The sequence below is a fragment of the Notothenia rossii genome, assembly GCF_949606895.1.
Source record: "Notothenia rossii genome assembly, chromosome: 2".
In the NCBI taxonomy this organism is placed as follows: Eukaryota; Metazoa; Chordata; class Actinopteri; order Perciformes; family Nototheniidae; genus Notothenia; species Notothenia rossii.
In genome coordinates this window covers 28,837,809-28,852,850 of record NC_136904.1, presented here as the reverse complement: position 1 = coordinate 28,852,850, position 15,042 = coordinate 28,837,809, and the positions used below count along the sequence as shown (strand labels likewise).

The following is a 15,042-nucleotide window of genomic DNA, read 5'->3' as shown; positions in this document are numbered from 1 at the left end:
GTTACTTTACTTTAAAAATAATAACAATAAAAATACAAGTTTTTGTGTTGTTTTTTGCTGACTGGTTCTCTGAAGGCATGCAACAGACTCGACCGTTGCGATGGGCAGCATGTCCTCAACAACATACCTGGCAATCAATCTGTTTAGTTGACTGGGTGACATGTGGCGATTTAAAAAAATCGTTTTTTGGCTGTTTAGATGGTGTTGCTCCATCTGGGTCACTGCCGGTGGTTGAGACGCTGAATAATGGTCTAACTCTCAAACTGATGGTATCCTTTTATTGTACACACTTGCATGTATACATTAATTGTCAAGTACTAACGTAAGAGCTAAGAAAAGAAAGAAAACACAATAATTAGCCACCATGTCACAGATAAAACATCTCCATTCCTTATATAGCAGTTTTGCTAATACAAAAGCGTGAACTCAAAACTCTGCAAAACTACGAAATAACACCACATAATATCAATACACATATTAAAGTAATAACAAACCTTGTGCCCCTATCAGCCAAGTGCTAAAAACCTAACGTAACTAATTATCTGAAGTTAATTTCTCCGTCATTCATCCGTCATTACACGTGTTTACAATCCTTCGTTCTCAATTCACTTCCGGCAAAAGTCCCTTCAAAATAAAAGTCCGGATCTTATAATTATCAAAATAAAAGTACAAAACTAAAACTTTACCACAGGAAAACATCGGCACACAAATATAACCACCTCTACAAAAGGTTAAACATATTAAAGGTCATTTACACCCCATGTACATTACTTAGGTGCTTCAGGAGATTGGCATTGCCAGGGCCGTGGGAAGTAGGGGTGCTGAGGGTGCTGCAGCACCCCCTGGTGGAGGACAGGGGATCTGCACTTCCACAAGATTAAATAAAAATATTATTTAAAAAAAATGAATTTTCAGTCTTGATGTAACAACATTAATAATTAAGTAAAGATAACACCCTTTTCACCCCGGTTACATTTTCCATTTGCCCCGTACGATGGGCGCTGTAAGTGATGAAAGTGGGGGATGTTGGCTTATCAGGCACCCGCAGCTCACCAGCGTGAGAGAGAGAGAGAGAGAGAGAGAGGGATAGATAGATTGAGAGACGGGGTGCACCGGTACCGGCTGGGATTGTTGTTAGCTTCTGCTGCGCTAACCGATATAAGAAGATGTTTCTACAATAATGTGGAGGGAGAGCTCTCCTGTCAGACTGAGAGGTTCAGTGAGGTAAAGGAGTGAGTGTTTAGATAGTTGAGTGGGTCTCAAATGTTTTGATCACAATTTATGTAAACAAATATTTCCAAGGCACTCCTTTATAATTATTAGGCTGAATAAAAACAGGTTTGAAATCATTCCAATGTATACTATAGGACAGTAAACCAAAAATATTGTTTAAAAATGGAGATTTAAAAATATGCATAAATAAATAAATGTTAACTGGTCAAATGAGATATAAATGAACCACACAAATAAAACAAGTTAGCCTACATTTATTTGTTATTGGCTATGGTAGGTTATTGGTTATGTTCACATATATTATTTGATTATTAAAATGAAAACCGATCTTTTTCATATGGGTGTTTAGAGTTGTATCCCCTAGATCAGTCTCTAGCAATTGGGCGCTCAAAGTGCACCAGATTGAAGCATTTTACTTTAAAATGTTAAAAAAAAATCTTCCCGGACCCCCCAAGAAGATGTGAAGTCCACCCCCAAATTAAAACATGTTCACGCAATACTAAATACATTTGAAGCCTTTTTATATAAGCTGTCCACCATGTCAATACGTTTCTCTGTTTGTAGTGTATTGGTCTTTTGTAGAGGTTTTTCAATGCCAGCTAAAATCTTGCCTAGGGCAGCAAATTGGTCAAAACCGGCCCTGGTGTCATCCCCACAGCACCCCCCATTTGAAACATGTTCCCACGGCTATGGGCATTGCTGTTTTTCGATGTGGACAATGCTTTCTGTCCTGCACAGTTTACATTTTACCGTAATATTTTTTGCGTCTTTTATCCCCACAAATTGAAAATAGTGGAACTATATTTCCGAGTTGCAAATGCGCTGATGCTCTCGCTGATACTTGCATCTGCCATTGTGTGTGTGTGTGTGCTGGTGGTGAGCGTTGCCGTGTGTGTGTGTGTTAGCATTAGCAAGTGTTCGTGTGTGTTAGCATTAGCAAGTGTTCGTGTGTATTTTCCCCATAAGGCAAGACCCGCCCAACTCTGTCTCTGATTGGCTTACACTGAAATGTTACCCCGCGTTAATCAATCATCACTCCTCTCTGGTTACTTTCACTTTTCCATGGTGCTGTGAGAGGACATCGCTGTATTCGCCTGTAAGTTACATCCGCAGGGAGATTCGGTTCGGTTCCATCCATAGACTGTATATATAAATGAACGTAGGGTCCGTGACGTCACCCATAGGCGGAGTCGGCCACTAACGGCTCGACAGTGACGTCAGAGTTCAACTCCCGCCTTCTCCAGCCTGCTCCAAATAAGGGCAAAGAGGCGGAGCCGAGGCGGGACCTGCTGCCACCGAGCTGAAAGTTCCAGAGCTAGCTGAAGCTACCAAGCTAAGCTAACATAATTCCCATCTGCAACCTGCCGTGGCATTTTACGTTTCTAAGGTAAGCGGACATGAAATTACTCAGCAAAACTATAAATAATAATCTAAGTTATTGAGTTTTGTAGCATAATACTTCAGAATCTTAAAATCCCTTAACGTTTGTATGTAATTGTGCTAGATTCAACACTGGAATCAAGCAAATATTAATATTTTTGCATGACATTAGTTATTTATATTTTGATATCACTTAACTATACGTTAAATACATTTAAGTCAAGCTAAGGTACATGGGATGGTAGCTAGTTAGTGCTCTTACCTGTGAGGCCTCCTCCAAACAGCATAATAACCAGACTATCATTAAAACTAAGTACCAGTTCTAGATCCTTGACTTTAGACAAACAATTCAAAAGACAACATGTATTTAAAGACCAATCTTTATTTCTTAACCTGATATATTAGTTATACAGTAATAGTATTGACAATTTAAAAAAATTGCGCAACTCAACAGTCAACTTTATGTTTCTTATTGTCTAAAGCATTTGTTATTTTCATTTTCCCCCTCTTATATTCAGTGTGGACGGATTGAGACAGAGTGGTGTCCAGAAAGCTGCAGAGACTTCAGGGAGAAACCTCCGTGTGATGGACGTCCTGTCTGTTCGTTTGGCCCGGAGAGGACTGAGGGTCTTTCCTCAGCGAGGGGGACCAGGCCTGATGGAGGAGCCCATGCTGGGCAAAGCTGATACCAACTGCACAGGCCTAGTCTGTCACTTTATTAGACTAAATGTGTTTACTTGTACATTTCATAGTTTTACACCTTCTGTCCATATGTGCTTTTTATTTAAAACATGTTTGATTAAGTTTTGGTTCACATTTCAATAAATTGTATTTGTATTTGCACTCCTTTCGTCCATTATTCTTACTGAAAATGTTAGATTACACATTCACATCTGACTGAAGATTGGCCCCATTTATTTGTGATGTTGCAAACTCTGCGGTACAAGGCACAAGTGATGTGAAGCTCATAAAGCGAGGCAAATAGAAATAAGTAGCTGATGGAGTGTAGATAAATAGGTGCATTCGATCAGCTGACAATTGTTTATTTACAATAAAAGTAGTTTCTTAGGGTACTGGTCTTAAAATCTCATAGCATCAACTTTTAATTTTCCTCTTGGATGTTCTTCTTGACCCTCAGAGAAGGAGAAAATGTCGTGTCTTTCAGGCATGTCCTTTCCAAACTAAAATTGCAGGAAACATAAAACATATTATTGCAGAACAAGTGTGTTATTTATGAAAGCGGTGTGTTTAGGGGCTGTAGATATAATTATTTTGTAATTGTAATGTTTTTTTTTTATTTCAACAGTGAGCTAAAAAGACAATCAGATTATGAATGAACAGTATGAAGTTCATCAACATTGAAATATGTTATTATGAAAATAATATTTAACTGTTATCAAAACGTAGGTCAACTGTAGAAGCTTGCTGTTGTCTCACTGAAAGAATAACTTTTACCACGTTTTTTTGAACAATATTCAGAGATAAATAGTAGCAGTTCTCACTATGTGTTAAATATCTTTGCCTTTAATACATTAAATTAGAAAGCTGACAAAATCATATTGCTTGTTCACATCTAAATGTAACTTTTTGCACAGAAAAAACCCTCAACTTCACTGGTGTGTAGGTGATCTAGTATTGTTTAATGGAATGTATATCAGTGTATTAAAGTCAATACTTCATTCATTTAAACCAATATCTTTCTTGATTCTTTGTACAGTATGAAAAAAAGAGTCTTTGTACCTGAGCTGAAGTTCACTGCTGTGAGGAGTCCAGTTCTGTCTCTCACTCTCTGGTCCAGCCTGTCTGCATCACCTGGACAGCTTAAACCAGGGGTCACCAAACTTTTTTCCCTGGGGGCCACATTATTGTTCCTGACTGTGATGGGGGGCCGGGGACGAGTCAGCTCATTGTGTAGAAGAGATTACTAGCCCGGCACAGACATCCCCACTACTACTTCCACACTACTATATCAACACTTGATTCCTGTCACATATTTGTTTACCATCTTTACTAGTGGTTTACAAAAGTAGCAATTGAGTCTTCACACTTTGCTTTAATTTGAAATACCACAGATATTGCATTTATTTGTTTTCTAATAAAAATAACATCAAAGCTGTCAAGGTAAGAAACATCTGCCTAGTTGAGGTGATTGACACTGGCAAAGGTGAGTTCAAAATTATAAATTATAGGTAGGCCTGATGATGATGATAATGATAACAATAATAATAATAATTGTGTGCAGCACTTAATAAAGGTCAAATAAATAGGCCTATAAAATAAATAAATAAATAAAAAACATCAAAATTATAATAACATGAGTAGGCTAATAGAACTAGCCAACTCTTATGCCTATCCAGGTGAGCATGTTCAGTTAACATTTTTTTTAGGTCAAGGTGAAAAGGACATGAGCAGTGTAGGCTCAAAACTAAAGCACAACAATAATACAGAATAATGGCAATCAAAATCAGTAGCCTATATGTAGGTGAGCTGGATTTGTACTTGTTGATGAATTGTGCTGTCTTTGGGATGGGGTCAGCAACAGCAATCTCCTCTCCTCACTTCAGAGTGCCTTCTCTGGCATGGAGGGATGACGGATTGAACACAAGAAGCACCATATTCAGTAAATGGAAAGACATGCTGCTGTCTGCATTTCTCTGTGACATAATTTTACAACATATGTAGCAAATTAAAAAGAGCCTTCACATTTCAGATTTATAGCAATTAAAATCAGTAATTGTTCAAATCAGTGTGCTTACCGTATCAGTGTGAACTGTGTGTTTGCTTCTGGCTGATGAGAAGTTCAATGTCTGGTTGCAGTCTAGTGGTAGCCAGTCTCAAGGTCTGATGCAAGTGTTTATCTGTGAGTCTGTTCCTTGTTGTATTCTTGGTTTGCTTCATGCGGGAAAAGGTTTGCTCACAGATGTAGGTGCTGCCAAAAACTGTGGACATCTTCATTGCATGCTGTTTGATGTTTGGGTAGGTTTCCTCTGGGAGCGAAGCATAGAACTCAATGTGACTGTCAGGCTTGAACGCGTCTTTAAGGATATCACAATTCTGCAACTCGGCTAGTTCAAACTGAAGAGAGGGATGGGCATCATTTATGTCGGCAGCAAAGGGGTTCTGGAACAAACTTATTGCTTTACCGTTGACATGAAGCTCACGGAACCGCACACTGAACTGCCCCTGCAGCATTTCCAGTGCATCCTTGCACTTTTCGACTGGGAATGGGACAGGTGGTTTCTTAGCGCAGTAGCTCTGGGTGGCAGGGAGATGCGTAAAGTCCAGCTTTTCGACCTGTCTCACAAGCAGCACTAGTTTGACCTCGAACGCTTTGATGTGGGAATACAGGTCACTGATTAGCTTCCCTTTGCCTTGGAGCTGCACGTTAAGGTAGTTCAACATTTCAGTCACATCTGTTAAAAATGCGAGGTCCCATTTCCATTCTGGCTCGGTCAGCTCTCGTACCGCTTCACCTTTAGACTGCAGGAAGGTGTTGATTTCGGGTAGCAGGTCGTAGAAACGGCGCAACACTTTGCCTCGGCTTAACCACCGGATTTCTGTGTAGTACAGCACATCCTCGTAGGCAGACTCAAGCTCGGAGAGGAAGGCCTGGAACTGTCTGTGTTTCAGACCATTTTTTCGGATGTGGTTGACACAGTGCACAACCACCTTCATGACAGACGCCCACTTCAAAACTTTGCAGCATAGGGTTTGCTGGTGAATCAGACAGTGGACTTGTAGTGGGGGGGTGAGACCTCGTTCCTCGAATTCGCTGTTCAAGCGCCCTACTAGCCCCCTTGTCGTGCCAACCATACTAGGTGCGCCATCCGTAGTGATGCTGGCAAATTTACACCAGTCTAGACCCAACTCTTCCATTGTTTTGCACACTTGGACAAAAATATCCTCTCCTGTTGTAGTTCCTTTGAGGCTTTTTAGTGCTGTCAGCTCCTCAGACACTTCAAAGCTTTCGCTAATCCCACGAATAAAAATGAGCAGTTGTGCTGTGTCCTGCACATCATTGCTCTCATCCATGGCCAAAGCAAAAAACTTGAATTGTGACGCTTTCTCGTTCAGCTGCTCATAAACGTTGTCCCCCAATTCTTCTACTCGCCTGGTCATAGTAGTTGCGGAGAGATTCACACCGTTGACTGCCTCTCCCTTGTCGGGACACACCTCCTCGGCCACAGCAAGGATGCATTGTTTAACAAAGTCCCCATCAGTGAAGGGCTTCCCATGGGTAGCTAGTATGTGAGCTACCTTGAAGCTAGCTCGAACAGCAGCCTGGTTTACCTGGGTTTGGCGAATGAATGTTTGTTGTTGTGCTGCTAGTCCGCCTTTCATTCTGCGAATTCTGTCTGCTCTTGCTTGCCCTCGTAAGCTAGCAAAGTCACTGTGGCGGGTTTCGTGGTGACTACGAAGATTATATTCCTTGAAAACCGCCACACTCTCTTTACAGATAATGCAAACGGCACGGTCCTTATACTGAACAAAAAAATAGTCGTTGGTCCACTGTTCTTTGAAAATTCTGCACTCTCTATCAACTTTTTGTTTAACGTTAACGTTAGCCATTTTTTCTGTCCTGAACACTGACAGTTCTCTACGTGTGCGTTGTCTGTCACTCACTTGATCTCCATCATGTCGGATGACGACAATTCGGCAAATATAGTGCATTTTATTTTATAACTAAATATAATTTTTTTAACTGAAACAAAATCAACAAAATATCAAACGCAGACATGTTATTATTTTCCAAAAATCAATTTGAAAAAAATAAGCCATGACGACTTTTGGGGATTTGCCTCATAGGGCCGGTTCAAGTAGTGGGGGGCAGAGGGGGTGGGGGCCGGTCAAAGGGGGGTGGCGGGCCAGATCCGGCCCCCGGGCCGTAGTTTGGTGACCCCTGGCTTAAACAAACAGATATATATGTAAAGTACCATGTGTACAAACAATATAACTGATTTTCTTCTGTTGAACATGTTGGATTGTGTATTGTCCGAGTCAGGGTCCTTTTTATTACTTTGGAAGTTGTGTTACCAATGCTTACTGTTTATTTGATACCCATTTGGTAATGCAATTAATAAAAACAACAAGGTTTGGGTTCGTTCTTCAGATGACTGTGACGTTAACGTGTAAGCTCAATAATGAACTCCAGATCAACCAACCATATTGTAATATCTAAGTAATCATCTTGAAATATGACATTAATAATTGTAATATATACACACATCTTATTGTGAGGTTGATTTCACATACACTACTACTTCGACATTAGCTTGTCTACATACTTGAGCATAGCCAATTTAAATTAACCTTAGTGATGCATACAGTTCCTACCTACATAATAAAATATCTCTCTAAGTTACAATGATGGCCTTATTTTATCAACCTCAAACAGAAGCTGTTTGTTCAACAGTATTATCCCACTTTACACTTAACACTTCTCTATTTCGTTTTAACCTTTATATACAGGACTGTCTCAGAAAATTAGAATATTGTGATAAAGTTCTTTATTTTCTGTAATGCAATTTAAAAAAACAAAAATGTCATACATTCTGGATTCATTACAAATCAACTGAAATATTGCAAGCCTTTTATTATTTTAATATTGCTGATTATGGCATACAGCTTAAGAAAACTCAAAAATCCTATCTCAAAAAATTAGAATAGTTCCTCAGACCAAGTAAAAAAAAAAGATTTATAACAGCAAAACACAATCAAACATTTGAAAATGTCCATTAATGCACTCAGTACTTGGTTGGGAATCCTTTTGCACGGATTACTGCATCAATGCGGCGTGGCATGGAGGCAATCAGCCTGTGGCATTGCTGAGGTGTTATGGATGCCCAGGATGCTTCAATAGCGGCCTTTAGCTCATTAGCATTGTTGGGTCTGGTGTCTTTCAGCTTCTTCTTCACAATACCCCACATATTCTCTATGGGGTTCAGGTCAGGGGAATTTGCAGGCCAATCGAGGACAGTAATGCCATGGTCAGTACACCAGTTACTGGTGGTTTTGGCACTGTGGGCAGGTGCCAGATCATGCTGGAAAATGAATTCCTCATCTCCATAGAGCTTTTCAGCAGACGGAAGCATGTAGTGCTCTAAAATCTCTTGGTACACAGCTGCATTTACTCTGGGCTTGATGAAACACAGTGGACCAACACCAGCAGCTGACATGGCTCCCCAAACCATCGCTGACTGTGGGAACTTCACACTGGATTTCAAGCAACTTGGATTTTGCTCCTCTCCAGCCTTTCTCCAGACTCTGGCGCCTTGACTTCCAAATGAAATACAAAACTTGCTTTCGTCTGAAAAGAGGACTTTGGACCACTGTGCAACTGTCCAGTGCTTCTTTTCCTTAGCCCAAGTCAGACGCCTCTTCCGTTGTCTTGAGTTCAGAAGTGGCTTGACCATGGGAATACGGCTATTGTAGCCCATTTCCCGGACACGTCTGTGAACAGTGACTTTTGATACCTGGACTCCAGCTTCAGTCCACTGTCTTTGAAGCTCCCCCAAATTCTGGAAGCGACTCTTCTTCACAATGCTGTTAAGGCTGCGGTCATCTCTCTTGGTTGTGCAGCGTTTCCTGCCACATTTCCCCCTTCCAACAGACTTTTTGTGGATGTGCTTTGAAACTGCACTCTGTGAACAGCTTGCTCTTTGAGAAATTTCTTTTTGTGTCTTACCCTCCTGATGGAGGGTGTCAATGACGGTCCTCTGGACAGCAGTCAGATCAGCAGTCTTCCCCATACTTGTGATTTAGTTTACTGAACCAAGCTGAGTGTTTTTCAAGGCTCAGGAAACCCTTGCAGGTGTTTCGAGTTAATTAGACGATTCAAGTGATTCGTTGAACACCCTACTAGTATACTTTTTCATGATATTCTAATATTTAGAGATAGGATATTTGAGTTTTCTTAAGCTGTATGCCATAATCAGCAATATTAAAATAATAAAAGGCTTGCAATATTTCAGTTGATTTGTAATGAATCCAGAATGTATGACATTTTTGTTTTTTTAATTGCATTACAGAAAATAAAGAACTTTATCACAATATTCTAATTTTCTGAGACAGTCCTGTATACAGTCTATGATTTTAACTTGGAGGCTACGATTAGCATCGTTAGCACCGATGTACCTACCACTCGCTTACACGCTAACCCAAGCCGTAACATTCATTACGTCGATTAAAATCATTAACACATAAATAAAGCACTCGAATTTCACTTACCGCAAAACCGCATTCATGCACTGTTTTAACCGCAGAGCGAGTCACAATAGCCCGATATATAAGCATGAAGAACAAACAACCACGGCCGGCTTCAAGTTGTGTTTCCTGGATGAACTTGCAACCCAGTCTCACAAAAAAACGTGTAATAACTACGTTGGTCCACAACGTAGGACGTAGTATTTCTACAAAAACGCCTCTGAAATTGTAAGATCCCTACGTTTTTTTTCACCATTCATTCCAATGGCTGGCGTCTATGTCACGTGATCTTCACATTTCTCCCTGCAGAAAAAAAAAACATGGCCGAACTTCGTTTTATTCTCAGTGTAAAATGCCTATTTTAAAGTTAGTTTGGCCATTAAAATGCGTTTTGATGTCATTTGATGCGAGAAATATGAGTTGTTATTTCAGATTATGTGTGCAGTGGATGTACATGATCTTTAGTTTGCTAGTTATTATGAAGATTACTTCAGGAAATTGTGTCTATACAACGTTTTCATTGTTACCAAGGTGGTTGCATGGACGCTGGCTGCTATCGATATTATTTCTGTTATGTTGTGTAAAATGGTGTTATCTTTATTGCTAGACCCCCATTTTAACATGGGGGTCTATGGAAATTGCTCCTTTCTGCAGTCATCGCCTATCAGCCAATATATGAACTGCAGTATGTAGCACTTCCGTATTGGCGTCCCGGCTCTTCCCCAGAGTTTGCCGCTTGGTTCCATCACATAATGTAACGTAGTAACGCACCCATTTAAATCACAGTAACTATAACGGCGTTACTTAATGGGAATAGGTAACTAGTAACGCTATTAGTTACCGCAAAAAGTAGTTGCGTTACAGTAACGCGTTACAAAGTAACACTGCTGACAATAGATAAAACAATCAGTTTTACATCAGTTTCCCACAGTCACTCCTCTCACGTGGAACGTTTAAAAAAGGGCAGAGGAAATGTGAGGGACACAATATATATGGGGGAAAGTCCTCAAAACAATACACTCCTGACTACAGCGACCACACTTCAGAGGTTCCGTCCACTGATCTCCGACCTTGCCAGGTATTTAACAATCAATAAAATGAAGAACACAGAATAAAATAATATAAAACACAGAATTTGTGTGATTATACAAGAAAAAATGCAATAAACCCCACTGCATATTTACATCTGTTACACTGGGACACTTGGATGTATCCCTTTTAGTATGATAATTAGCCTGTTAGCATTAGCCAGACAGTATTGTGTGACTTGTTGAACTGGTTTACCTGCATGTGTGGGTGTAGGTATTCCTTTTATTATGATAATAAGCAGCATCGTGTGACTTTTTGAACTGATTTACCTGCATGTATGGGTGCAGGTATTCCTTTTATTATGATAATAGGCTAAGCCAGGAATGGCTGGAGTCCGTATGTGCACGGTACCCCCGTGTGTCTGATGTGATGGCACGCAACAGATTATAACTGTTTGACAACTGTTGACATCATTACATTTTGTAAACAACTTGATAGTGTCAGAGATGGAAAAGAAAGAAAAACTCTGGAAACTCAGACCCTGGCTTGATACATTCAGAGAGAAATGCCTGCAGGTGGTACCAGAAGAACACAACTCTGTGGATGAGATGATGATTCCTTTCAAGGGGAAATTCAGCAGCATCAAGCAATAATGCGAGGCAAGCCACACCCATGGGGGTTCAAAGTGTGGGCGAGAACTGGAATCTCTGGAATGATCTGTGACTTACCAAGGCAGTGTCAATGGGATACGAGCCAAATCTGAACTTGGATTGTCGGGTGATGTTGTGATGAAGCTTGCCTCCACAATTCCAGAAGGTCAGAACTGCTACGCAGACAACTACTACCTGTGTCCCATTGGTAGTGAAGCTCCTTGATCACAGGATTCATTATGTCGGAACAGCCAGGCAGGTGCGCTTACCCGACTGCAACCTTGAAGAGGAGAAGAGCTTGAAGAAAAAAGGGAGAGGAGGGTTTGACATCCGAGTGGAGACCAACCACAACATCTGTGCTGTCAAATGGTATGACAGCAGAGCGGTCACACTTGTCTCATCCTTTGCTGGACCAGACCCTGTGCAGATAATTAAACGCTGGGACAAAGCCAACAAAACCTACGTGGAGAGGCCTTCCATTGTGGCTACGTACAACAAGTACATTGGAGGTATGGATTTGTTGGACTCGTTTACGGCCAAATTTAAGTTCCCCATGAAGTCCCGACGCTGGTACGTGTACATCTTCTGGCACACCATCATCCTTGCTGTGATCAACGCCTGGCTCCTCTATAAGCGGGAGTGCAAAGCTCTAAAGATGGCAAAGCAGGAGATCCTGAACAGGAGACAGTTTCAGGCAGATCTAGCATCCTCTCTCATCCTGGTAAGAATGCATTTCTGCTATTTGCTGTTTGTAAAAAAAATATATATTTCACTGTAATATTTTTGACTTGCATCCTAAGGTATTTTTGTTTTCTAATCAGGTGAACACATCTCCCATGAAAACACCAAAGAGAGGACGACCATCTTCAGGCAATGGGAGCCCAGCAGCCATGGTGACATCAAGGAGCCTGTTGATTGCTCAGAAGAGACCATCCTCAGGTGATGGGAGTCCACCAAACGGGGCCCCACCCAAGAGATCACAACCTCCACTGGATGTACACAAGGACCTAGTGAAGTATTATTTGAATTATTTGAAGTATTAAAGTAACGTGTTATGGCAGGAAAGTTCAATCTGGTATATTCATTTTAATGTCACATTATATATATTCGTGTGTGTTAAATTTGAAGGGACAAGGGTCTTTTAAATATAGCGCAATAGTCTTTTCTTCCACTTTTATGTGTAATCAAAAGGGTGGTTTTTTGGCTATCTGTGGTTGAGAATAATACAAATGACCTTTGACATCTGCTTTGCAGTTCCCAGTATACCAGGAGAGTGTTAGGGTCTCTCTGTTAATTATCAATAGTCTTTGCAATTAACAGGGGAATTCCCAGATACATTTTCAGATATAAGGCGTTAAAGTCTTGTAGAATTAATGATTTATTTCCTACACATCCTGCAGGCCTTGAGACTTGGGTCACCCAGCAGTAAACGAGATAAAGGTCCTTTTGAGCTTATCAATAAAATGTATTAATTCCTAGTAAGTTGACTTCAAGGTGAAAGGAAGTTCACAGAAGCCATTAAGCGACAAGAACAATTAACTCCTGTTAAAGATAAGATGTGTGTTGAAGATGTTTAGAGGGACAGAAACACACACACACACGCACGCACGCACGCACGCGCACACACGCGCACAGAAGCAACAGATGGAATCAACAAACCGCTGACTCAATGCTTGGGGTCCCGCCCAGAAGTGAAACCGACCAATGGAACACTGCCAACTCACTGGCTAGCTCGCTCAGATGTGAACTCGCCAATAACAAATAGCTAGGGAAGAGCAAGCGATAAAACTCCTCCCCACCTGTATATAAATGTTGTGATCATTTTGAGGATCGGCGCTCTTGTTTCTGACTGGCTGTCGTGGTACGTATATCACACGGTGGTAGAACCTGAGCCCGGAGTACTCTGCAGAGTGCTTTGTGATTAGGTGATTGGGTGATGTATTGTATGTTTCCACCATTAAAGCAGATTATTGTTTAACCCTTATCCTGGTGCTTTGACTTTTCCTTCTTTTAAAACAAACTCATAGAGGAACGCGCAAAGCAGAGATTATGCCTCAACAGTGGCACATTTTCTCGGGAAGACCAAGAGAGGACGCTGTAGACACTGCAGTAAAGGGTACACAAACACCCAATGCACCAATTATGACGTCCGTCTGTGCTTTTCTGACGTCAGAAACAGTTTTTTGGACTACCATATTCATATTTAATAAATGACTATTCATAAAAAATATGACTGATGTGTGATTATTATTCATGCTATATACTGATATAGGGCCAAGTAAGCAATCAATCCTGCAAATCAACCCTTAGTTGTTCAATATATTTATTCAGACAATGTGAGTAGAAATACAGGAATTCTGCTCCCAACGTTGCAATATTACAACCTTTCGCAAAAAACTTACCAAAATGTGAAAACTCTTTCATTTCTGCTCCAGAAGCCATAACATCTGAAAGGTAAAAAAAAAAAAATCTAATATTTTTCTATTTTTGGGCTTTACAGGGTTTTAACAGTCTTATAGTGGTTTTAGTCCTGATGCGGCGGTAACGCCTGCCAGGCGGCAGCAGACAGAACAGTTTGTGGCTGGGGTGATGGGGGTCTTTTGTAATCCTGAGGGCCTTCTTCCTGAGCCGCTGGGAGCAAAGATCCTCCATGGATGGCAGCTCCGTCCTGGTGATGTTCTGTGCAGCTTTCACCACCCTCTGTAAAGTCTTACAATTGAGGGCGGTGCAGCTGCCGTACCAGGCCGTGATGCAGCCAGTCAGGATCCTGACTTGGAAATAAAATGATGACTAAAGTATTCTGACCAGCTTTGAGTTTCAAGTTAATGTGACTTAAATGGAGTCATAGTGACATAGAAACATTTTCCTCCTTTCAAAGTCCTGCCAGCAAAATGTCTATGTCAAGGTAATACTTTTTTCAAATTACAAATCTGATGACTGCATGCTGTTTTTCATCATTTTTTGTGTGTGTGTTGTATTTGTCGCCAGGTGCACGGTAGCACAAGAACAATCTGGTTTATTAATAGATGTTGAAAGACTATAGATGTTGAGACTATGACCTTTCAAAATGTTATTCTGTGCATGGAGTCAAAGGGCCTTTCATTATTTAGTCTAGTACAACAGAGCTGAACACTTCAATTTACCTGTTTCATTTTGATATCTTCATATAGTGTAGTCTTCGGTGTGTATGATGTCCTTTTTTTACCTGAACGAAAAGCCAAGTTGTTTTAATTAGATTTCTTTTATTTGATATATTACAAGCAACGTTAGCATTTATAATGTAGTTGTGTTTATGATGACAAATATTACATTTTATTTTATCTTTGTTTAAAAGGCACCTATCATGCTATATTTAAATGATATATTGTAGGGCCATACCTATATAAGGTATATTTATACGTTTCTGTTTTCAAAATACCAAACAGATCATGCATTTTAGCCATGCCTCATTTCGCTCTATTTGCTGTTCTCCAGCCCTGTTTTTGCAGGGGGCTGATTCTGTGAGCTGCAGCTGACCACGCCCCCCTGCAGGAGAGGGGAGCGTGCT

General features: G+C 40.6%; 1 protein-coding gene and 1 long non-coding RNA gene across 2 annotated transcripts; both read left to right on the top strand.

The window, feature by feature from the left end:
* Positions 1-1,612: 1,612 nt before the first annotated feature.
* LOC307030557 lies at positions 1,613-3,456 on the top strand. Its single transcript, XR_013805691.1, has 2 exons — positions 1,613-2,620; positions 3,132-3,456. It is a non-coding gene; the product is annotated as an uncharacterized lncRNA (long non-coding RNA).
* An 8,177-nt stretch (positions 3,457-11,633) lies between these two features.
* Positions 11,634-13,479, top strand: LOC307030376 (uncharacterized protein). The gene is made up of 2 exons (XM_079666750.1): positions 11,634-12,216; positions 12,317-13,479. The coding sequence occupies exons 1-2, from the start codon at positions 12,007-12,009 to the stop codon at positions 12,536-12,538; spliced, it is 432 nt and encodes a 143-aa protein (XP_079522876.1). The 5' UTR covers positions 11,634-12,006; the 3' UTR covers positions 12,539-13,479.
* The last annotated feature ends 1,563 nt before the right edge of the window (positions 13,480-15,042 follow it).

Bases quoted from the DNA above. Each gene is read 5' to 3' on its own strand.
- LOC307030376 (XM_079666750.1), top strand. From the start codon at position 12,007: ATGGATTTGTTGGACTCGTTTACGGCCAAATTTAAGTTCCCCATGAAG. The intron at 12,217-12,316 runs GTAAGAATGCAT...TTTTCTAATCAG, and splicing joins TAGCATCCTCTCTCATCCTG to GTGAACACATCTCCCATGAA.